Genomic DNA, 26923 nt, shown 5'->3' on the forward strand with positions numbered 1-26923 from the left:
AGATAGAAGACCAGAGAGTGTAACCTCTGAGGAAGGGCTCAGGTCAGTGTTAGTAATAGGGAGAAGCACGAAGAAATCCTCTGGAGTACTGGTATGCTCAGTTTCTTGATCTGGGACACAATGGCTTGGGTGTGTCATTTTGTGAAAACTCATCAAGCTGCATTATGATTTCTATTCTTTTCTGTATGAACATTATATTCAACTACAAATCTACTTTTAAAAAAATCTGCTCTCATTTTGAAGAGGAAAGAGACAGAACAGAAGTTCATAGACTTTCAGATGGTAACAACTGCACTAAAGGAAAACCAAAGGAAGGAAAGAGAATAGGGAATGCAGGACATACAGATGGGTATGGGAGGGGACTTAAAATTATGAAGGTCACGGAAGGCTAAACTGAAAAGGTGTTTTTTGATTAGAAGCCTAGCAAGGGGTATGGGCAGGAGCCTCCTAGCTTTCTAGGGAAGTGTGCAGAATAGACCTGTGCTTGCTGCTGCAATTTATGTAACACAGAAGGGGAAAACGTTCACCCATTTTCTACCTTCCTTTCTTTTCTGTGGGGAATTACAGCAACCTAAATCATTATAACCTTCTTTAAAAGGTCATTTTGCATGTGTACACACACAGACAAAACCAAACAAGACTAATCCCTAGAGGAAGGGGACTCTTGGGTACAGTCAGAGCTAACATGTTGAACAAAAGTAGAAGGGAAAAGTTCACTCAGTCTAGAAAGAAACTGGCTCAAGCTGGATGAAGAAGAAAGTTGGAAGAGAATTTAATCATTGTCACTTATTTGCTCATTCAACAGAAAAATCAAAGGTCAAACGCTAACCCATCTCCCCACCTCTAAGGATACACATACAGTTTTCTACTCATCAAGGAAACCAGTCACTTGAAATTTCCCAGCAGAAGAGACAGTGGGAAAAACAGCAAATGAAATGCTTTTTGCTTTAAAAATAAATGTGGACAATGTGGAGGCCATAAAAGCAGAAAAGGAAATTTTACAAAAAGAACCTTGGAGAAAATAAGAGAAGATGCTACATTCTTGGAATGAGAGTAGATGCTGTTTCCTTAAAAGATAGGTGAAAGAATTGTACACTACAATGGGTAAATTTCTTGGTATATAAAAGATGCCTCGATAAGGATAGAGAGGCTATTTGTTGCTAATTTTTCTAAGATGCAGCCTGGCCAGAGGACTCGACCCCAGAGCTGTGCTGTATGAAAGGGAAGCCACAAGCTAGTGTGACTACCGAGCAGCTGAAATGTGATCGATCCAAGAGAAGACATGTTATAAGTAGAAAGGACATGTTGGATTTCAAAGTCTTAGAACAAAAAAAATGAAGTGTGAATCTCATAAATAATCATAATGGGTTGAGCATCTCTAATCCAAAATTTGAAAATCAAAATGCTCAAAATATTGAAGGTTTTTGAGTGTGGGCACAAGGCCACAAGTGGAAAATTCCACACTTGGTCTCACATGACTGGTCACAGTCAAAAGGCAAGCACACTAAAATATCACATAAAATTGCCTTCAGGCTATGGATATAAGGTATATATGAAAGACAAATCATTCTGTGTTTAGACTTGGGTCCCAACCCCAAGATATCTCATTGTGTACATGTAAATATACCAAAATCTTTTATTTTTTTATTTTATTTGTTCTAATTAGTTGTACATGATGGTAGAATGCATTTATGCATTTTGATAGATCATACATAAACAGAGCATCATCTCTCATTTTTCTGATTATACATATTGCAGGATCACATAAGTCCAAAATCCAAAATACTTTTAGTTCCAAGCATTTCTGATAAAAGATACTCAACTTGCAATAATTTTTTTATATTTGGTACATTTTGAAATAATGGTATTTTTGCTATAGTGGGTTATATAAACTACATTGCCAAAATTAATTTCACCTGGTTCTTTTTACTTTGTTAATGTGTCTTCTTGAAAATTTAAAATTTTGTGTGTAGCTTGTATATCATATTTCTATTTGATAACATCATATTAGATTATAATTTATTGAAGGCAGGTTTGCATCTAAACCATTTCTGTGTCCCTTAGGAAGCCTACAATAGAGTAAATCCTCAGTGGGTATTCACTGAATAAATAATGTTTTCACACTATTATTCTTCAAAAGTGTTGTTTTTAACGTGAAGATTTTGGAAGTTCATTCGGAGGCAAAGCAGTCAATTCAAGGAACAAAACTCCTTCTTGTCCTTTATCAAGTATTTACTGTATTTTTGGGATCCTTTATAGATCATGATTTATTGAATACAACAGTTATTTTAATGACTCGTCTCAATTATTTCAATAACTATAGTAACATATTTCAAAAATCAAAAAATGAATAAAACTGCTCCATTTTTTACAAAGTGCCCTCTAGTGCTCAATTAGAATACATTGTTATTAGAATATAAAGCAAAGATAAATTTGCTTTACAGTGAAAATTAAAATAAATTTAACTCTAAAACCTACAGCTGACAAAATGATAAATGACTCAGGAAAACAAATAAAACCTAAATTCTGGAAGAGGGGTCTGTGTTCACAACCTTCGCAGGGTAGGCCTCTAGGCTGATTCATGGAACAGCTTGTGAAAGACACCAACTGGGACCAGATGTGACCTTCTTCTGACCAGAATATCTCAAGTTCTAAAAATCTCAGTGCACATCTAAGGTACAGAATATGTTCTAATATACATATGAAGAAAAACCCTGATTGCTACAGAGGCTTTGGAGTTTGAAATTAGCACTTGAATTATACTGAGCCTGTGTGTTGATAAGATGTACCATCAGCATAGGACTTATTACAAAGAGAGAACTACTCACCAAACGACTGCCCCTTCAGAAGAGGAAGAGAAATCCATCTCTAGCAAAGGAGAAAAATTGTTCATGTGTTAGGAATGGCTAGGGAATTTTCAGAAAAGAAGAAATAGTATAGTTACAGTGTATGATTCCAGGTACCACAGAGAGATCCACTCCAGAAGTGAATGAGAAGATACTCTGGTGACAGGTTCTGTCTGAGGGATCTGTCTGAGCATGTAGTAAAGTCAGCACTGCCTGTGTCTGTGTGTCTGCCTATGCCCCCATTCCCTCCCCCACCTAACATTGGCTTGTTTCTCTCTCTCTCTCTCTCTCTCTCTCTCTCTCTCTCTCTCTCTCTCTCTCTAGAACTGAGTGCCAAGAGCAATCTTACATAAATTCAGTAGGTAAGAATTTTAGGGAGTGGTACAGAGTCAGGAACCAAACCAGAGGCCACTTGCCAGGACAAGAATATGGTACTAAGCACAGAACATTATTGAAACAGGAGTTTTCTTGCAACAGCTCTGAACAGCTAGGACAGATGCCATAGCAGGCCTGAAGGCCAAGGAGGCTGTGTGCCAGGAGGCACACTCCCAGGGAGTCTGCTTCTGCAGATGGACTCTGTACCTCAACCACATCTCAGCTTCACGGGGAATCTGTTAGAAGGCAAAGGATGGAAAATACCAAGCACAGTGAGGGCTCTGAATCTAACATGCTAACACTCATTTAGAGTTATAGCCCTTCTTTGGACTGACTGAGAACGGTGAGGAAGGGAGCTTCTTCAAATAAGAGATTTTCTCCCTTTGTCTGCAAGAAGAGAAGACACAGGATCAGACTCTATAAATTCCTGGGCACTGGCTAGTCTACTGAAAAAGCAGGGATTAAAAGGAGTAATACTGAGGAGTAGTAGCTTAGGAAGCTGGAGGTGGGAAGGCTCAGAAGATGAGAATATATGTGTGAATTCTCACTAAAAGGTCTGACTGATAAGTTCTTTATCATCCTTCTCAGTCTCCTTTTCAGGTGGTTCTCCTTTTTCCCAACCTTTCTGGGTTGGAAAGCCCCAAAACTGAAACCTTCTTATATATACCTTCCCCTTCAGTAAGCACATCTACTCCCATGACTTTAAATATTCCTATAAACTCATATATTCAAAATCTGTTCTCTTTACCTCTAACTCATATGTTCAACTACCCACCCGATATCTCAGTTTGGATATCTGAATATCTCCAACTTAACACATCTAAATCCAATCTTCCCCCAAGCCTGCTCCCCACCCCCAACACTAGTTTTCCCTATCTCATCTGATGCTAATGGGAATTGGGACATGGGTGCTCACTCTCACAAAGAATCTGATATTTAGCAGTGGTTTAAAAATAAATAAACAAAAAGAAAAAATAAAATAGCTGAAATTCACTTATTATGAAAACTAGATCATTCTGAGAAAATTATTCATCATTCCCTGCTACCTAGATCCCTGAAGACATTCTAGATTTTGTCCTTTCTGAAATCAAATTCTTCAGATCTTCATGAGATTCTGAAATTTTTCACTTTTCCATAAATTAGCCAGTTTCTGTTGCTTAAAAATAAACTCTTCACCCTATCCAACCACCAACTCTCAATTCACTGACTCTGCTTTGCCAGAACCAACTCTCAACTTGTCACTAACCCTGTCCCCCATCCTCCTTTTCCACTTAAGTTAGAATAAAAAAGCAGAGTCATCCCACTTTGTATTATAACAGAATCTAATTCCACATGCCGAGAACTATTCTGAGTGCTATTCAATATATTCTAAAAAATAAAATTATCTTTTACCAAAGTATTGGTTCCCAAACTGGTCATGTCAGCTTTTCAGAGAAAACACAATGAGTGGGAAATCTCTTAACAGGTTCCCCCTGCAGCTAATCTAAAATAGTCCTGTGCAAGAAATTCTGAAAATTCTTTGCTCTCATCCTCCTCAATCCCTATTACAGCAACTAACAAAACCTCAGTTAAACACAGTTAATTATTCCTAAATTCATGAAAAGAAGAGACCATATTTTCACCTCTGTATAGAAAATCCTCACAAATGCATGGACAAGCACCATCTAGTGGCAAAAAGAACTGCTCTGAATAAACTCAAGCACCACTGACCACAGATGAGACCACTGGAAACTACAAATGTACCAAAATCCCAAATCATAAACAGTGTTGCACAAAGCCCAATTTTGTTAACAAATTTAATAATTATGTAGCTAGTGAATCAAGGGTAGCACCAGTTTTTATGAAATGCCCAATAGTGAATCAGGGTTGGGATAACGCATTTCAGCTGTCTTAACATCCTTCTATGACCCTCCTGAAGTGAAGGGGAATAAATGATACCCACACTGAGAACCCAGTCTGCCACGTGTGGGAGCATATTTACATATGCTGTGCCTCACAGAAAACCAGTAAGGAAGTTATTAAAATCCCCCATGTGCAAGCGAAAAAAGTAACCCTCGGATATTAAACAATCTATGTAACACAGACATTAAGTGATGAAGTTGCCTCTCACCTATTAGTGGTACTTAAAATAAATAAGGAAAAAAAATACAGTAGGTGAAGTGTCTACAAACCTCACTGAGCACTGAGTTTAGGCTACAAATAATGGACTCCAACATGGACAAGAGAGATGTGCTATTAGGTAACAATCTCTCCGACTTGGAAATAACCACGCACTAGTCTAAGGGGACAGAGGCCATCTTGTCCTAAACAAGACAAGGTGCAGTGAAAAGATCATGGACTTTGCTATCAGACCCAAGTACAAGCCAGCATTGACAAACCAATATTAACTGACAGCAGGGCTTTCTGAGTGATAGAGGATAGTGCTGGGGCTGGGCACACAAAGATGTCTACAGCAGATACACCCTGCTCTCACAGAGCCTACAAGACCTGTCCTTGAATTTCTTGCAGACTAGTGAAGAAGCTGACAACTAGTAGGTGCTTCCACCACAATGGGAGAGGCTGCTTAATCTATAACCTGTTTCAGGCAAAAGGGAGAACTTTCCTGAAACTGAAAAACCAAAGTTTAAAGTCTATCCCACGCACAACAAGAGAAGACTTTATAAATTAGTTATAAAAACTTTCAAAAGTTTCTCCTCTCTCTGGCACAAACACAGACACACACACACACCCAACAGAGAGAGAGAGAGAGAGAGAGAAATGTGTGCAACGTGAAGCTCATGTTCAGAATGATGTTCCCTGAAGACATGCTCACTGCAGCAAGGTCCAATTCTTCAAGTCCTTACACATTCACAGAATTAGATCAAAAGCATCTTAAAAAACTGAAGGCTGTAAGAAAAAAGTGATGTCATAGGATAAGACTCATAGGAATCAAAAAAGAGACTGCTATTGAAATTCCAGGTCTGTAGTAATTGATTAATGGATTACTTAGATTTTTAAAAGAAAAAGAAGGGAAAGGGAGGTAGGAATTGATGATTAAAGTGGGTATCCCTCATCTTCTTTCTCCTCCCCTTCCTAAATAACTCAATTCTGAAATCATATTTGGGGCCAAGTAAGGTAAACATCTGTGCTGGAGTATGATGGGGGGTGCGGGCAGGGTAAAAGGGCATCCATGCATGGAGCAGCTCTGCCTCAGATATTAGAGCCCAAGCAGAATAAGAAGGGTATACCAGCAGCCGACCACACATAGCATCAGAGGCAGTGTGAGGAAGATGTCCTCTGGACAGCAGGGGGAGGGATGCACAACACACGGGGCCCTGGAGCCCAAACTCAGAAGATAAGTACAGCCTTTGAGCAGGGCTGCTCAGCATGGGGTTTCAGAGCCCTGGTATGTCAAGAGTCACAAACTGGTTATATACACATGGACTGAGCAGGTAAGTGAATGTATTAAGATAATGGGACCCAGGTTTCTCACTTGCCAAGGAAAAAACAAGTATGGAAAGGAAGAAATCTGAGATGATTCTGAAGATTGGAATTTGAGGTATTAACATGAACTAATGATTTTAAGAAAGAGAGGCGAATAAGAACTAGATACAAAAGCAAGGGAGATAGCTCAGTCGGTAGAGTGCTTGCCTTGCAAGCACAAGGATCTGGGTTCGATCCCCAGCACCGCAAAAAAAAAAAAAAAAAAAAAAAAAAAAAAAAGCAATTTACAAGTAAATATACATATATTTATATGTGTTCTTACACATATATTCCTTGCTCTGTCCTGAGAGGACTAGGAGCAGCAACTTCCAAATGGCAATAAGCATATCTTGTGATCTGAAAGCTGCACAAAACAGCACAGAGATGTATGTCTATAATCCCAGTGACTCGGGAGGCGAAGGTCCTAAGCAACTGAACAAAACTCTGTCTCAAAATATTTAAAGAAAAAAAATTAAGAAGGCTAGGGATATAGTTCAGTGGTAAATCACCCCTGAGTTCAATCACCAACACCAAAATATAAATAACAGGAAAAAGGGAACATTAGAGAAACTGTTGATTCCGAGGCTGCAATTGGATACTTAAGTATAAGATGAAGTTGAACATCTTAGAAAGTAGTCCTTAAAGAATAATGGGATATGTCAAAAGAATGCAGACGTCAGACTACAGAAGCCCCTGCAGGCCAAATGTGAGACAGTTTATCAAAATAACAATGATAACAAGTCCACAGAATAAAACAGGAAACCAAGAATCCAAAGTGGTACAAAGAATTAAAAAGAAGTGGCTCTTCAAAAATATTTGTTGTCTGGAAAGTCAAGAAAAGATGGAGGAAGTGCTCAAGACTGAAGGAGTCTGGAGAGACAGCAACCAAATGCAAGGCAGTATTGTAGACTGGATTATTTTTCTATAAAGTCAATTATTGGAACCACTGGTGAAACTTGAACATGATCTGAGATTAGATGGTGGTACTATACCGATTTCTGATTAATAATTAATTTCTCATTTTGATGGTTGTACTGTGGTTATGTAAGAATGTCTCTGTTTGTAGGGAGCACACACCAAAGTATTTCAGAGTAACAGAGCACCGCACATCAGCAATGAATTCTCTAATGGTCCTGGAAAAACAGTACCAAAATTTCAATAAATTCATTTAAATTTGAGATTATTGTAAAATAAAAAATTTTATGTCAGGACTGCTAGAGGGTCTTCCACATAAACTGTCAGTTGCTTCTTGTGACCAACATCAAATAAAAGAACTCATCTTATACAGGAACATGCACTGAGGGGAAAAGACCCACGGAACCTCAGAACTCAGGGGCCAAAAGGCCTGGATGCACCAAGATGTAGAGGTAAAACTCTGGAGGGAAAGGTGAAGGCCCTCAGGAACCACAGGACAAGGAGATGAAGGAGGCAATAGGGTGACCTGGTTTAGGACCTGGGGTATTTGAAACCATTTGGATTCAGGTAAACTAGAGAGAGGCATCCAAACTGCAGATGAATCATCTGGCCTCCATGATGACAAAAAAGTGAAGAATTTTTTTAAATGATTAAGAATATAAGCATGATGGAAAGTGATGAGCATCAAGCTAGAAAGGCCCCCTGGTACTAATGGTAGAGGCCTAAGATGTTAGGTTTAGATGTCTTTATTTTATTTGCTAGGCAACAGAAAGATTTTAAAGGATTTGAAAGCAATATCCTGGTTGTGGGAGAGATTAGAGGAGATCAGAGGCAGGAAGATCAGTTGAGAGATTACTGTAATAAGATTATAAGGGCTGAAATAAAGGCAGAAGTAGAAATTGAAAAGAGATTCATGAGGCACTATCAATTTGACAAGATTTTCTAACTAAACATGTAAAAGAAAGAATATGTGAAGATTATTATGAACTGTGAAAGTGAAGGATCCTTTAGCAAAACTAAACTCTACCAGGAGGAAGAGAAAAGGTGAAGCCAGTGAACTGAATCAACAAGGTAATCCTTTGTTATCAATAAAATATTCTCCATTATTACCCACACCTTTGTAATCAGTCTTTTTATTAAATTCTTCTCAATCACCAGTTTGGAAGTATGATCCATTTCCTGCTAGGACCGTCATTAACAATAGTTCCCTATCTTTGTCAGCTATAATGACCTCCATAAAAAATATTAAAGCATTTCACTTCCCCCACTATCCTTATAGGAAGTTTCAGTTCAGTCTTTTCTTGGATCTAATTGCTCCATTTTATCTTTGGTTTCTTCTGTTGCCTTTCAGGATGCAGAAATCTAAAATATCAGAAGTGGGATACATCCTCACCAGCCTCAGTGGAAACTAATATCTCCAGGGAAAGGAGATCTGAGGACATCAGAAAAGCTCACACCTACATATAGGTGTAACCTTTCCCCTGTTCTAGTAAGAGACCTGTTCCACACATTCTGGTCCAGTCATCCTAACCTAAGATTCCTCTCCTTGAAGATGTCTGTCAAAGTCCTGTAAGTTACCTGTCTTACCAAAGGATGGTAAAAGCCCAGGTGACCAAGAACAGGAGAGATAATGAGGGCAGTGGTATATGAAAGGCAGAAAACAAAAGGGGCCACTAGAACTGTTGCTGGGGTTATGAACTTTATAGCCTTTAAGGCATAGATATAGAGAAGAAAATTCCTGTTCAGCTTTTTTTTTTTTTTTTTTTGGTATGTACAACCTGTATTTCTTTTAAAATACTCCAATCCTAGAACTAATCTGTCAAACCCTAGAATAAATGAGATGACATTCACCAGGCAAAAGCTATGTGGTACCTTTTACATCCCCACCCCTCTCTCACCTGGATGGTGCTCTTCAGTAAGAACTGCCTCCATATCATGGGGGTGCCAATAAATAAGGAGTTTATTTCCCAGAGAAACACAAAGAATCCATTTACTGAAATTCACAATATCTGCATAGTTTGGAATAGAGTCATGTTTTCAAAGAGGTAATCTGGAATACAATTCCTATACTTTACTTACTAAATGAGTTCAGTAAAATTAGACCATTGAGAAGTGGAAAGAAAATTATGAATGCATCCTGTCTACAGAATGAGAATGTAGAACAAATGGGCCTTTCATGAATAGAGTCTAGACATTTTTAATGATCCTCGGAATATCTGACACCATGTAAACAAAAGGGAAATAGAAATTAGTTGGTAGTTAAGCCTGTAACTGATTTTATTTATAAAAAACTCATATTCCAAATTTTTATTTTTATCACAAAAGTTCATCATTCTCTCTACCTGACTTTATAGTGGAGGAAAAAAATAATCTTTTAAGACAAACATATTGTATTTTAAGACATGAAAATGGACCTGGAAAAGAAAATAATGTTATTCAACACCCATTAATCTAACAAAAAAATTGTGACATCTGATAACATCAGAGTTGGTGAAGATGTTGAAAAACAGGAATATGCATATGTTACTGATAGAATATATAACAATAATGTCATTGTGGTAAATTGACTCAGTATTCATAATGTTCACATCTCCCCTGTATTAGAATTATAATCCACATCTTTGCCAAATGGCTTTGCAGTACCACCCACTACAATAAGCACAGTATATTCCCTACCCTGAATATGTTGGCTTGGCTATGTAACTTGCTCTGGCCTATGTAGCTGAGCCAGTTTTAGGCATGACAAATATGAGGTTTTTACATATTTTCTCCTATGTTCTTTTGCTTCTGCCACTTCCCATGAGAAGAATTTGTCCTGATTAGTTATTTGTCCAGGAGAATGAGAGAAATGGAGTGGACCTGAACTTAAACTCAATCAAATTTGCAGACTGGAACCCAGAATATGGAGTCTAGAATCCAGTCCAGCTAGTCTGATTGCAATATCCCACAAATTAATAGGGAAAAATAGGACTAAGATGAGGCAAGCAAGGTGCTTAGGGTGCAAAACTTAAGCACTGAACTTGAACTTGCAGGACCATAAGAGTATTTCCTTAAATTTTATAGCAAGGCAAGTTCACTTGTCTTACTTCTTCCTGGCCCTGTGTAAAATAATTTCATTTTATTAAAAAGTCAAATGCTTTTGTGACTTCAGTTTGAGGCCTTAATGAAGTAGATATTTATACCTCTACATGGAGTCACCATGAATGCAAGCCCTGTGAATGCAGGCTGATACAGGTGTATTAGTGAAACAGATACTATGAATGGTATTGCTTGTGGAGTCATGAGTTTCCAAAATGGTAAACAATTCTCAGTAAATTTTCAGTAAAGTTCTGAGCAAAGTAAAGTCTTCCCTAAACTAACATAATAGTTTGAATTCTTAAACACAACAGCATATAGCTGGGCACGGTGGGGCATGCCTGTGGCTCGGGAGGCTGAGTCAGGAGGATCTCCAGTCAAAGCCAGCTTCAGCAACAGTGATGTGCTAAGCAACTCAGTAAGACCCTCTCTCTAAATAAAATACGAAATAGGTCTGGGGATGTGGCTCAGTTCAATCCCCAGTACCCACCCCCCAAAAAAGAGGATATGCAAAAATTATACCCAAATTGTATGTAGATTCATGAGGTGAGTGAAAGACTGAATATAAATACAAATAATATCCACACCATATATAAAAACAGACCTCTGACCCACAACCTGCAACAACCAGTCTCAAAGGGCAAACTATAATGTTATGAACTGAATGTTTGTTTCTTCCCCAAATTCATACATTGACGTCTAAGCTCCAAAGTGATCATATTTAGAGATGAGGATATTCAGGAGGTAATTATGTCATGACAGTGGAGCCCGCATGAAAGAAATCACTGTCCTTACAAGAAGAGACATAGGAAAGCTCCCACACCTGGTTCTCCACCACATGTGGGTACAGGGAGACGACCAGCTGCAAACCAGGAAGCCAGACACCAGATCTGCTGGCACTTGATCTTGGACTTGCCAACTTCTGGAACCGAGTAATTAATGTTTGCTAAACCCCCAATTAACCTATATCTATTAGAACAGCCTTATCTGACTAAGCACACAACTTTTGTAGCAATCAGTCCACTTTACTTTGGTGGTATTCCTCCCAAAGACCAATAATTTCAGAAAAATATCAAACAATCTCAACTAAGGGAAAGTCTACAGATTTCTTGACCAGTACACCTCAAAACAATCAAGGTCACCAAAATCAGAAAGTACTGAAAGCTGCCAGAGCCAAGAGGAGTCTAAGGAGACACGACTATTATATTAAGTGTAATGTGGTATTTTAGAATAATAAAAGGACATTAGATAAAAACTAAGAAAATATTAATAAAGAGTGAACTAAGTTAATAATAATAATGTATAAATATTGGCTCACGAACTGTAACAACAATACCATACGGTATGTGCCATCTTACATACCACATAAGATATTAGCAACAGGGTGTAAAGAACATGGAAACTCTATATTATTGCCATAATTTTTTCTGAAAATCTTAAAGTGTTCCAAAAATATAGTTTAATTTTAAAAGGAGTAAACAGTAATTTGAAAAATTTATTAAAGTTATTCTAAAATTAACATACTTCAAATATTGGTTGTAGGCTACTCAAGTATTACTATTTCCTGTCCTTTTTGTGTGGTATGTGGTAATGGGGATTGAATCCAGGGGTACTTCAACACTGAGCTACACCCACAGTCCTTCTAATATTTTATTTTTGAGACAGGGTCTCACTAAGTTACCCAGGCTGGCCTCCAACTTGTAAGCCTCCTGCCTCCAAAGTTGCTGGAATCACAAGCATGTACCACCACATCAACCTCTGATTCTTTTCTATATAAGTAAATATATCAGAGTTTCAATTATTATTTATCCTGAAAAATGAACTCCAACTTGAGACTAATGGAGTATACCTTTTCTTCCTTTTCCACCCTCCTGTCAAACACATGGCAGTTTTCTTAAAGGCACCAAGAGTTTTCACATTCTCACATTCACCAAGGGCCTGGGAATTTCTACAGCAAAATGCAACTCAATAACTACCACCATAAACTTAAAGCTTTCTCTCATCTCCTTCTTTAGTACTGCTAGATTCCTTTTTGCTCGACACATTATATTTTGGATTAGAGTTGGCTGTGTGTCTTTTCCCTTTCCTACTGTGCTAAATACCTAAAAATACTGAGGACAGAGACCACGTCTTGGTCATCATTCCATTCTTCCACATCCAGCTGTGACTTGCTAACAGTGTGACTCAATGAATTTGTTAGTTGATGGTAAGAAACTAGAAGTACAACATAAAAAGTCCTTTTCTGCAGTGTAACAAATCAATAAAACAAGGTCTGGGAAGAGATTAGTGAATTTGACTTTGAAATTACCCTGAGGTTTATAAGTTCCAAAAAAATTCATGAAAACAGGCACAGGGTATAAAGAGATAAGCAGTAAAGTTAGAAAACATAATAAAAACTTCCTCATTTTGACTAGGAATGGAGCTCCTGCTGTCTCAATTCTTACATTTCTCCTCAAAATTGAAGGAAAACAGAAAATATATATATATATATATATATGATGATATATATGTAAGCAAGTATGAAAAAGGAGAACAGAAGCATTTTTTAAAAACTATCAATCTAGAAATTAATTCAGCTGAATCAGATGGAATCATAGAACAAAGGATTATAGAAGCAGTGGCAACAGAGGGCTATAACTGAATATCTTCAATGTGCTGAGCACTTAAATGGGGCCTTGCTCATCTTCCTCAGTTAATCTTCATAACAATCCTATGAGATGGTTACTATTATTATCCTCAGGTGTAAACAAGATAACTAGTGTCAAGATCACAAAACTTATAAATAAGCCCACATTGACCTTGTGCTAAAATGTGGTAAGGGCACTGTCTACTTGATTGCAGGTCAGTTATTTATTTATTTTTGTATGTATTTATTTATTAATTACCAGGGATTGAACCCAGTATTGCTTTACCCCTGAGCCACATCCCCAGCCCTTTCTGGTTTTTTTTTTTTTTTTTTTTTTTTTTTTGAGACCCAGTCACATTAAGTTGCTGAGGGTCTCACTAAGTTGCCGAGACTGGTCTCACAGGTTGTGCACCGCCCAGTTAGGTCAGTAATTTTGTAGTGAAAAGGCTGGATACAATTAGCAGAAAGACCCAATGGGACTTGACCAACTAACTGGGTCTGCAGACCTGCCCCCAGGACATGGACTTACACAGACTCCATGAAGACCTTCTTTCATGTCCCAACAACAATAATCAAAGAAAAGAGAAGATGAGGCAGAGGTCCTAAGCACCAGGAGCCAGGAGTAACAGTAGTGCAGCTGGAAAACTTACAAGGAAGGTGAGCATCAGGGGCCACCTAGGGTGTAGGCAAGTGCTGCTGGGCCCTTCGAGAATGGACTCAGAATTGCTATAATTTATTCACATTCTTAGTCTTTTTTCTAGGCAAATATAGCCTGAGAAAGCCAGACACTGAGTTGCTTTGGATTAGTGGCAAAAAAAGGAAAGAAACTCTCAAAGTGAATCGTTTGATATTTTACAACACTTTATATGCCATCCACCACGGGTGGTTTAATTTCCTAACATCTATCTTATTTATAAAAGTAACATGATGCATTCATTTTTATTGATTTGAGAATTGTATGATCATGTTTTGAAAAAGTTACTACATCCTTCCATAAAAAATCTAGGACAAGGACTCACAGGCACACAGTGCTGCTGAGAGAAGCAATAGTTACTTATTCTCCAGGGTGTCTCAGAAAAGGCTGAAAGCAATGTGCCAGGACTAGGAGGGAACTGTTTTCATTTAAATGCAAGGTGGAAACATCATTTCATACACAGCTGGGCTTCTTGCCTATGAGGCTCTCTGAACTTTGCCTAAACTAATTAAAACCTTCAATAAATAAATTGATTTAAAAGGACTGACACTTGTCTATTCACCTTCAATTTTTCAATCTTCTGACTGACTAATCAATGCTAAAAAAAGATTTCTATAAAGCCAAGCTTCAAAAGCATTCATATATGAACAGTATATGTTTTTAATGAAACATGTTACAGACTAATAAATGGCTGCAACAAAAATTGTATAATTCACTAAAAAGGTACTATCATAATCTTTATATAATTTTCTATACTATTTCCTTTTTGCAGGTGTTACAAAAGAAAACACTTCTATACTTCTTTATATTTCATTTTTAAAAGCTTTTTATTTTTTCTAATTTAATTTTTTTTTTTTTTTTTTTTTTTTTTTAGGTGCTGGGCATCAAATGCAGGGCCTTAGCCTGCTAAATAAATACAATACCACCAAGACCCCATATTTTACATGTAAGTCATTTTTATACCTAGAAAGTGAGCTGGACATGAAATATAGATGACCATAATGATCAAGAAATAGTAGGGGAAAAGCCCTGGCCTATAACCACTGATGCACAACTACCTTGCCCTACTAATCACTATGCTTAGAGACATCATTTAAGTTTTCTCTTAAATGCTGTATTTAAGAGAATAATAAATTCTTTATTTTCTCTTAACAATAATAAATAATATATCTTTATTTTCAATAAATAATAATAAATTATTACTTAATAATTTATTATTAATAAATAATAAATCTTTATTTTCTCTTAACAACTGACCAGTTTGCATGAAAGCTTTGAATTTAGATCTCTACCCCAAATGGTAGCATGTTATTCATCTTACCTTCTTTATCTCTTTACTCTTCCCTATCACATTTATTCTCATAATAAAACTAAAAAATGTTTATTTTTAAGAATTTTAGTTCCTTTAACTGTTCATTAGAAGTTTCCAGAAATTGTTACATTATTTTCTGTAGTAAGCAATAAAAAATAAGTCAATGTAAAAACCAAACATTTATAGGAATTCTTTTATAGTCCAAACTAATTAATGTCTACATATATTTTCTCAAACTTAATTGATGTTGTCATCAAGTCTGAACTCTCCCTCTAAAAAAGATTATGTTCAAATAATGTAAGAGAAATAAAAAGTTTTTCTTAGGTGGTGGCTTTACAATTGATTAGATTTGTTATAAGATTTTTAAAAATACATTTTACATTTATTTTATAATAATGCATATATAACTTCCAATTTGGGGGAAAAACAATTGAGAAGCTAGTTTCTAATGTTTAAAATTCCATTTTAGCCTCTTATACTTCAACTCTCAAATGTAAGGGTACAATTTAAAACATCCCTTCCTCAAAGAGTCATTACAAACAAATATTTCTACAACATACATAAGAAAAAATTTTCTCTGAACCATAATGTCAGCTTTGAGCCTGAACTTAAGAAAAGTATAATTTGTTTTATTTAAACTAAAGGATTCCAATCACAGAGGATAATTCTATACATACACACACACACGAATCCCAGCCCACGAATCCCAAACTTTTCTGGTTTGGAAAAGTGCAAACCAGATCATACCAATTCTTACTATGTAACACTTTACAAATCTAAATAAATGTCACAGAAAGAGAACCAACTGAGTCAATAGGTGTGATAAATTGCAAAACACCCCAACAACATTATTTTATTTGTTCTATTGGCAATATTCAATAAACAACACCTATCAAATAAATGAGAAAGACCAATTTTGGAGGGAAAATAAAATTTATTCTTATTCCCAAAACAAGTAGACTAGAAATTGTAAAAGTTTAGCAGAGAGACAAACTGTAAGAACTTTACTTGTATCTATTACTAATAAAATACTGACTTTGTGGCCAAACCAAACTAAAAATACCCCTGAAGAACAAACTCCAGACCCAAATTGCTTATGTGTAAAAGTTACTTCATTTTTTAAGACTATTTGATGCCTCTGTGTTTCTACTGTGGTATTTTAAATTGTTAAGCACTTTTTTTTTTAAATAGCAAAACAAATAGGCCTTGTTTCCTGACCTAAACAGTCCTTTAAAGTCCTTTAATTCTCCACAGGCTTGCTCAAAACTTCTAAAAAGACAGACACTTACCCAGAGCTTTTACAAGATTTGGAGATCAAGTTGGGAACCAAAGTTAGAGTTCTCTACAGAGTATGAGTGTAACTAGCACCCTTCCAGTTTCCTAAAATTCAGAGGGCAAAAATACGCTCCTCGAATAAATATTGCCTTATTTTGCACTAAAATTACACAGTGATTCCTGTAGCCACAGTCATGGCTAACAAAACATTGCTGGAACAAACTGGGCCTCCTCACTTTCTTATTTTAGCGCAGTACATAGTGCCTGCTATATTTAAATGGTGGGAAAAGAGGAACGCATGAGCCACTGTCCTGCTCCACTGTAACATCAAAAAAACACTTTATTACACATTTTATCTCTTCTGGAAAATGCAAAACCCATTATAGACATCTTCACAATGACATCTCATATACAGTATGGATGGGTACAACAGACATTCAGTAGTGTGGGTCCAATCAATAACCCATTATCCTGCCTAGTGCAATCTGAGAAAGCATACCCAGCATAAGAGATACCATTATCTATTTTAACCTGTCATTTCACTGTGAGATGCAAGCCTATAGAATACAAGAGTCTGGGGAAACAAGCTACTAGAGTGCCTGGGATTTATATAGTATTTTGCAGTCTTCAAGGCACTTTCTCATTCATTTAACCATTGCCTATGAAGCTGCATTCTAATCAAAAGACCAATTCTCTCACCGAGCTGGAAAGCAACATGTAAACATTCATACAATACCTAAGGATGTGCTTATTATAGGCTGTTTAAGTTGTGGTATTTGTGCAGTTGCACACTTTGTCAGTCCCACTCTAGACCCACTTCTAGGCAATCACTGAGCTACTGTGCCCCATCTCTACAGTCATGTTTACACCACCCCATACCTTCATCCCCTCAGCGTTTCCTACTGGTTTCTCCATTAGTTCCTCCTCTGGCAATCACCTCCTCTGAACACACAGGAATGTTCTTTTTTCTCCCTTGTTATTAAACATTTTCCCAGTTACCTTGGGAGAATCCTCTGAGTTCTAGTTATGAGACAAATAATAAGCCCAGTCTTGAGTGCTGAGTATCAACAATACTTCGGTGAACTAAGAGGAAGGAAAAACTTAGGTAGTGAAGTGAAACAAGTAAAGGACCACCAGTATCATCTGTCTTGGAAAGCCTTGGAAACGTCCAGTCTGAGTTGTGTGCCTTCTTTTCATGTACTGCCACTGCCAATAACATTTGATGGACATACAAAGATGAAAAAGGTACAATCCTTGCTATCAAGCTCTTCAGAGTATACTAAGGAAACAGTCCCTTCTAAAGGTACTGTAAATGTCTCCACCAAGTTCTCATTCTCATTCACAAATTAAGCTGCTTTCCCACTGAAATACTTTTAATGTGTTCATTTACATTGTTAGGACAACTAGTATTAAAACAGTACTCATTTTGTTTTTGGGGTTTTAAACAATTTTTTAACTTTATTTTTTTTTTCCTATGATGCTGAGGATTGAACCAAGTACCTGTCATGTGCTAGGTGAGTGCTCTACCACTGAGCCACAACCCCACTCATTTTGTTTTGAACAATTTTTATTCTACACATACAAGAAGAATATCAGTTATATTAAGGATATAAACAGACTTTTGTGAACAAGTCCAGGGAGTCTATAAGCAGGCAGCACAGTGCCTGACTTAGCACCCCTTCCTAGTTTCAATCAACAGATTTACACTCGAATTATTTATTTTTTTATTTATTGTATTTTGGTGGTAGTGCTGGAGACTAAACCCAGGGCCTCATGCATGTCAGGCCACATCCCCACCTTCAAACTTGTTTGTAAGATGTGACTTCTATGTACAGTCCTTGTTCTTGGGAAGCAAAGCACATCTGGAAGCATTAGCAAATAAGACAACATATTAGAAAATGTTAATTATTCAACATGGAAAACAAGTACAGAAACTTGGAGAACTGACATGAGTTTGTGTACCCAAATAATAACTGACAGGAATAGAAGTTAATTTATTTTTTTAATAGATAAAAAATATTTTGTAGAGAAAGAAATACTCCAGTAAAACTGGCTACAAAGCAAATTTCTATTATACCAAAATTATTTTCACTCTGATTCTCTTATAACTTTACAAATGAGTGATAAAGTTAGAGAAGACAGGCAAATACATGAACTTAAAATGATGCTGAAGTCCTTCTAACCACATCATGTTTCTATTAGTTAAGTTTCATTATGCCTGCCAATATTATTCTTTTTTTTTTTTAATTAATTGAAAAATTTTTTTATTTTTTAAATTTTTTCATTGGTTCTTTTTATTTACACATAACAGTAGGATTCATTTTGACATAACTATAAAATTATGGAAAATAATTTGCTCTAATTCAGTCCCCAATATTTCCTTTCCTTCCCCTCCCCCTATTCCCTTCCCTCTACTCTACTGATATTTCTGCTAATTAATTTTATGGAAAGGTTCTTTTTTGACTTTGCCTGTCCTTTAATAAGGCAATTTACTTCCTTTCCTCCTTCTCTCTCTGATTTCTACACATAGACTATCAAAGCTGCACACTGACCTCTTTATACCTTCAATATTACCAACTGCTTTGTTATTTTGTGTTCATTTTTTTTTTAAATTCTAAAACTCTTTAATAAGAAAACAAATGTTTTCATTAAAAATACCAGAATACCTTGCAAATAGTCAAAGAATGTCTGTGTTCTTCCTTAATATGAATACATAGACTGTTTTTCCCTTCTCCCTTTTTTAAATTTAATTTTTAATTTTAATTAAAAATCATAAATTTACATAGGGCAATGTTGTTTGATTCATTTTGTTATTTTTTTCCCCTTCCCCCCTCCCCTCCCACCCCTCTTTTCCCTCTATACATTCCTTTCTTCCTCATTCTTACCACCCTCCTTATCCCTAACCCTAAACCTAACCCTAACCCTAACACTAACCCCTCCTACCCCCCACCCCCGTATGTCCTCATCCACTTATCAGCGAGATCATTCGTCCTTTAGTATTTTGAGATTGGCTTATCTCACTTAGCATGATACCCTCCAATTTCATCCATTTGCCTGCAAATGCCATAATTTTGTCATTCCTCACGGCGGAGTAATATTCCATTGTATATATATGCCACAGTTTCTTTATCCATTCATCAACTGAAGGGCATCTGGGTTGGTTCCACAATCTGGCTATAGTGAATTGAGCAGCTGTGAACATTGATGTGGCTGTATCTCTGTAGTATGCTGATTTTAAGTCCTTTGGGTATAGGCCAAGGAGTGGGATAGCTGGGTCAAATGGTGGGTCCATTCCAAGCTTTCTGAGGAATCTCCATACTGCTTTCCAGAGTGGCTGCACTAATTTGCAACCCCACCAGCAATGTATGAGTGAGATCTTTTTCCCCACATCCTCGTCAACACCTATTGTTGCTTATGTTCTTGACAATCGCCATTCTAATTGGAGTGAGATGGAATCTTAGGGTAGTTTTGATTTGCATTTCTCTTATTACTAGAGATGTTGAACATTTTTGCCAATATTATTCTGAAACATTTCCCAACCAAATCTTCTACTCCCTTTCCTCCATACAGGCAACTATCTATCTATCTATCTATCTATCTATCTATCTATATATATATATATATATGTATTTATATATACATATATATATATAATTTTTTTTGCACTGGTAGAAAGTACAAGGTACGTCACACAAATTAGCTCCTAAAGTCAGCAATTTCCAATAACATTCTTTATACTAAATTTATAATACAGACCAAAAGATCATCCTTTCTTAAATTCTTCCCCTAAAGAACACATCAAAACGTGTTAATATTCTAGAACATCAGTAAACATGTATAATTTTACTCAGTAAACACAATTCTTGACCTCATAAGAAATTACTACATGGTAAATTTCCAAATCATTTCCTAAAGGACAGTGCCACTGCTGAGTCACCACAACCAACTGGCACAGTTTTCATTCATTTAATGATTACAAACGCAGCATGTGTTGAACCCAGACACACTCTTTTCTAGATCCTAAGATGGACAAGACAAACAATGTCCCTTCTCTCAGAGTTTACAAGGACATGGAGACAATGCAATAAATTAACAAATAAGCCAGAATTACATCAAACAGTGTTTAGTGCTATGCAGAGAATTCAAATCTGGTGAGATGCCAGTGACATCATGGTCATTTTAAGTAGGGTCAGTAGAGAAAACCTTTAAAGAAATGAATTTGAGCAGAGATGTGAATAGCAAGAAGATTTCCATTCCAAATCAACTGGAAAGCCTTCTGGGTGGAGGGTACAGCCTACACAAAGGCAGGAACAAGCTAGGGATGTATTAAATGGCATGCCAGCTCATATGGGATATCATGATCTAGAGAAAAGAGAAAATCAGATTCAAGGGTAGGAAGATCATCACATTTTGTAAACCAGGATAATATATTTCCATTTTATCTTCAGTGAAATGGAAAGTCACTGAAGGAATTCACGTAAAATGTAGGGTTGTATTCACTAATGTACTCCTAATGTGTTTATTTTCTCATTTTCATAATTCATTTTTCATTATAGGATTTGGTTGCCTCTGTATGGCCTAACAGAATACTATGAAATTCTTGGAACTCTATCACTACTCTAAATAGCTCTGGTTTGGTGCAATGAAGATCAAGCAAACCCAGCTGGTGAGAGCAGAGAAGTAGTATAATGAAACTAAACTACACCTTGAAAAGAAACTTTAAATATTTTTACTTGGAAAACTACATATGACTCATGAGCTTAAAATAAGATATGGTTCATTAAGGTCCTTTTCCTTTATTGTTTTAAATAAAATTCCACCATTTCATGGTTTTCTGAATCTGACCTTCACTTTAACATCTTTGCGTCTTTGGAAAAGTTCATCCCTTCATATCCCAAATTCAGTGCTAGAATTCTATTACCCTTCCAGGTTCAGTTCCAGGGAAATTTCCATTGGGTTGCCTTCTTCCTCCTTACATTATGGAAACTTGTACTCATGTTATAAACCCCTTATTTAGCTTGAGTTTTATAAATATCTTTCTCATCATAGTATCAGCCACAGTACCTTATGCATAGGAGGCATTCAAGAATTTTTTTTTCAATTTAAAGTTAAGCATATTGCTACAAAACAATCGGATGAAGTTAAAAATATTAAAATTGCTATAGGTAATCAAGATATTAAGAAGACCCAAAGAACTTTAAATCAGCATACTACAGAGATACAGCCACATCAATGTTCATTGCTGCTCAATTCACCATAGCCAGATTGTGGAACCAACCTAGATGCCCCTCAGTTGATGAATGGATAAAGAAACTGTGGCATATATATACAATGGAATATTACTCCGCCATGAAGAATGATAAAATTATGTCATTTGCAGGCAAATGGATGAAACTGGAGAATATCATGCTAAGTGAGATAAGCCAATCTCAAAAAACTAAAGGACGAATGATCTCGCTGATAAGTGGATGAGGACATATAATGGGGAGTGGGAGGGGTCAGCGTTAGGGTTAAGGTTTGGTTTAGGGTTTGGGATAAGGAGGGAGGCAAAAATGGAGGAAGGAAGCACTGTATAGAGGGAAAAGAGGGGTGGGAGGGGTGGGGGGAGAGAAAAAATAACAGAATGAATCAAACAACATTACCCTATGTAAATTTATGATCACACAAATGGTATGCCTTGACTCCATGTACAAATAGAGAAACAACATGTATCCCATTTGTTTACAATAAAAAAAGAAAAGAAAAAATATAAAAAAGAAAAAAGAAAAAAAAGATATTAAGAACACATCAATTTCTTCTAAGAACAACTCAGAACATTTTTACTAGATTGCACCCCTACAGGTGCAGAATAGTGTCTATGTCATAGAATCCCTGGCTCCTTCTGTCTCACAGCTCTGCCTCACTGTGATGGGGTGGGAGGTCTGTGTCACCTGCAGCTCCCCTAAAAGCAGTTCTAGATGCGACAGCCTCTTCAAGAACACACTTGCCTTCATCACAGGAAGACCAAGGACCACAAGGCTGCAGAGCAAACTTAATCCTGACAGAACCCATTGAGATATCCCTGCAAGGTGAAGTTTGACCAGAGAGGGACAGTTCCTACCTCACCTAGAAGGGGTGCTAGCTAGTGAGTTCTTCTCTGAGCCTTCCTCCTTAAGAACTAACCAAAACTTGCTCCCAAAGGGAAGGGAAACTGGCAAGGTAAAGAAGAAATTATGTTGACAGCAATCTTTCAGCAATCTTCCTAACTTCCAACTTCTCACTTTAAAAGGGAAGAAACTGGGATGCACACACCTGTAATCCCAACAACTCAGGAAGCTGAAGTAGGAGGATTTCAAGTTCAAGGCCAGCCTCAGCAACTTAGCAAGGCCATGTCTCAAAATAAAATAATAAAAAGGGCTAGGGATATAGTTAAGTGGTGAAGTGCCCCTGGGTTAAATCCTTAGTACCAAAAATATAAAAAATAAATAAATAAAAATAAAAGGGAAGTAAAAAGGCCTCCAATGTCTGCCACTAACTTTTGAAAAACCTAATCTGTTCTGAGGTGGTTTACTGACTTAATTTTATGTCCTCAAAATAAAGTCTCCCTCCTCCTCTATATTCTCATAGAAATAGCAGAGAGGTAAGTGCTCTGTGTGTGCTTCTCCTTTATCTTCCTTTATGATGAAAATGTGCAAGAAACCACTCAGGAAACAGAAGTCCAGCATCACTAGGAAAAGAGCCCCAGGCTCACTCTATCATATGTCTAGGGAAGTACAGCCCAAACGGCCTGTCCATCTTCAAACTGTCTATACCTCTTATGCACTTAAATGAGAACTGCCCCTACCGAAACTGACAAGGTATCAGTGAGAAACGTTAGATTTAACGTTGATGGGTTAAAACCTAACAATTTTCTTCTTCAAAAACTACATCCTTTCCAGGTAAATATTTTGCTTATTGCCTGTTCTGTATAAAGTACTGGCATGTGGCATTTGTGGGCACATACACACATGGATGATTATTTAAGTAAAGCAAAATTCAAAAATTTGAATGTGTATTAGAAATATTCACATTTTAAATTTTTTACGATTAATTTTCTGGGAGAAAAAATTCAATGCATTTACCAATACATTTTATATATATTTATATTCCCCACCCCCAAGTAACTTCCCAAAAGTATAAGACTTTGGGACTTGAAAATATAATGATACATTTGCCTAAAGGAAGACAAAACTGTGACAAGTAGTCACCCTAAAAGATGAAAAATCAGAAAGCCAGGGTCTCTAGAATGACTGCATCCAATGGGCTGAGCAGCAGCTATTCAAAGGGCGAGAGGATTCTTGGGTACAAAATCCTACAGACAGAATCCTCTGAGGGTTACAATCTAAGGGATAGTATGAAACAAATGTAAATAGGAAGGAATTCAAGTTAATCAAGATGCTGAAGGTTAGTATCTTAAAAGAACAAATCCTAAGTAAGTAAATTGTTGCAAGTGTTTAAAAAGTGTTTTCTCAAAGGAACCACCACAAGAAAATGCCTTTCCAGACTCAGACTTCCAGAGTATGTAAATCACTCACTGGGAGATACAGGTGTTAATACTTATCTATATCTATACATAATTCAGAACTGTAAGGCTTTCCCCTGAGAAATTAAAGGGTTGTTGTTGTTTTAAGAAAGGCCCACCTATCTTGAATCCACGATTATTTTCACATTTTCAAGGACTGTAACCTTTCCTTTAAAATACTGAGTGTTTCTGCGTTGTCTCTCCTAGAGTGTTACTGTTGGCCCTGTTTTGTCTGCAGTGGCGCCTACCGATTCAGTTAGCCAGCAGCAAGTTCCTTAAGCCTGTCCTAATTACTTCTCCACTTAGGACCGTGGCCATGGGACACCTGGAAGCACCTAGTTGACCAGTGGAGTTTTCAGGGGAGAGATCAGGAGCGATCTTTTAAAAACCTCAACTGGGACCATCGGAAATTCCAGATCTCCTGTCCCACAGGGTGTCCCTTCCACATTCTGTTTGGTGGCCTGACACGTCATCTGTGCCCTGTGAGCACCTGCGGGAATCCCTCGTCCTGCCTGCGTTGAGCAGCCACCCTCCCTCGCCGGCGGGGCTGCGCTCGCGGAGGGCGCGTCCCGGAGGCCGGCTCCCCACCCGGCAGCCGCCCACCCACTGCCGCTGGGCCGGACAGCGCTTCTGACACCCAGCGCCCGCCCGGGGGCCAGCGGGGAAGGATGCGGTCTGACACAGAGGCCCCGCGGCTCCGGCGCCGCGGCCCGAGGGGGCGTCCCGGGAAGCCCCTGGCTCCCGACGTCCGTCCTCCCGGGTGTCCAGCCCACCCGACCAGGAACTGCGGGCGGAGGTCGGACCGGGCCGCGGTGGCGTCGCGGCCGGCCCGGCCGGCTGGCGGCGTCGCTCCTCCTCCGCGGCCCGCGGGCCCCGGAAGGCCGCCGGCCGCCACCTGAGGCGCCGCGTCCCCGGCGGGCGGCCCGCGGCGTCCGGTGCGCGGGCCCCGGCGCGGCCCCGAGCGCGCGCCCGGCCGCCCGCCCCCGCCGGCCGCGGCCCCGCGCGAGTTGCACTAACTTTCCCGGGCGGGGGAGGGGCGAGCGCGGGCCCCGCTGCCCCGGCCTTACCTGTGCTCAAGTTGTCGTTGATCTTCAAGGGCACCCGCAGGATGTAGACCAGGAAGAGCACGACGAAGAACCACACGGTCCAGAGATACGTCCAGGACCAAACTATGCAGGACTTGAGCTGCTCCAGAAAGCCCGCGGCCGCTTCAGCCATTTTTCAGCGCTGCTCTCTGCTGCCGCGGCTCTCGGTGTCTGCCGGGATGATTCACCGGCCCCGAGGCGCCGCTCGCGCCGCCGCCGCCGCCGCGGCCCGGGCGCCCCCGAGCCCGCCCGCCGCCGGGGACGCGGGCGCGGCGGGAAATCGCGCGGGCCGCGGCGCGCTCGCCGTGCGGCTCCAGCCTTCTTGCTAACTCCCTGGAGGCCCCTACAAGTGGCTTGCGTGGAGCGATCACGTGGCGCCTGCCCCGCGTTCTGATGCCTTTTCTATTTATTATACTCATATTTGGAAAGACAGGCCAAGGGGAGCGCCGAAGGAAACTCGACGTAGTCCTGGATCACAGACGTTGAGCGCTTACGAGGTGCCGGGCAGGGTTCCGCCCTTTGTATAACCTCAGTTAATCCCTACAGCAGGTCACACTGTCATCCCGCTTAGAGAAACTGAGTCTCATAACACTTGACCTGTTTTACCCCAAGGTCAAGTCAAACCCCCCAACTGCAATCATGACTCCAGACCCGAGGTATTTAACCGTGCACTCCTTTTCTCGCAGGACTTCAGCTCAGAGGGATGAATGAACCCAGGTCACTTAGAGGAACCAAAGAGCTGTATGCTCCTGTCACCAATTAATAGGTCTGAATATTGCTCTATTTACCAAGATCTTTGGTTTACAGATGCTCTTTACCTTTGTTCTGTCTCTTTTGAAGCTACACAGCGAGGGAGTTTCCAAAGAAATATTGACAAGATGAATATTTATCCTTTCAGGGTTTTTTTTGGCTGTTACAATTCAAATGACTTAGCTTGTATTTAATATAAACAATTCTCTGTAATAATTTTGGCTTCTCTGGAACCTGCTACTTAAAACAAAAAATAAATTAATCATGAAAATGTCCTGCCTGTGGTGAATTAAATATTCTGTTTATTTTGTAAAAGTTTCCTGAAGTTTTCAAGTCAGTTTCTATCCATAAATTATTTGACTTTCTATGTGTTACATGTTAATGAAGCATATGCAGGTTTTTCCCCATAATACAGCAACGGCCAAGGCAGATTTAGAAATCTAAGCTTTCAGCAAAATATTTATGTTTATGTTGGAGTTCAGAATGCAGTACTCCAAAGTATGGCACTTTGGCTGCTTTGGTGTGCTGACTACTTCAGTCAGAAGGAATTGAAAAGGCCTCAGAAGTAAGGAGTTTATGACCTCCCATCCATCTGCCTCCAAACCCTATTATTTCCTCAAAGCAAAGCAAGTCATAGAAACCAGAATTCCCCTTCTCCAAGGTAGATCATAGCAGCTAGAACTCCTCACCCTCAAAGCAAGCCATAAAACTCAAAAGGTTGCCCCATCCCTTCTCCCTTCTCCTTGAAGACCCTCATTCTAAAGAGTTCCTGTCCTATACCTCCAGAGAAAGAAAGGGATGATATACAGAGAAGCCAAGAAGAATTTAAACACAGGGCTTCCTGGGGCTCTCACTCAATCTATTACCATTACATCAGATTCTTTTGTCCAATCATGTCTATATAACTGTCCATTCTTCATAAAATCTGAGCATAAAAACAGTTTTCATGGATCATTGGGTCTTTATTT

General features: G+C 38.5%; 1 protein-coding gene across 1 annotated transcript in view; it reads right to left on the reverse strand.

Annotated features, from left to right (window-relative positions):
- Window positions 1-26163, reverse strand: part of ST7 (suppression of tumorigenicity 7) — a 316094-nt gene extending 289931 nt beyond the window's left edge. Inside the window, 1 exon segment of the mRNA XM_079150519.1 lies at window positions 25188-26163. Within this exon segment, the coding sequence (XP_079006645.1) occupies window positions 25188-25338 (151 nt within the window). The 5' untranslated portion in view covers window positions 25339-26163.
- Window positions 26164-26923: the final 760 nt, after the last annotated feature.

The sequence above is a fragment of the Sciurus vulgaris genome, assembly GCF_902686455.1.
Source record: "Sciurus vulgaris genome assembly, chromosome: 8".
Taxonomy (NCBI): Eukaryota; Metazoa; Chordata; class Mammalia; order Rodentia; family Sciuridae; genus Sciurus; species Sciurus vulgaris.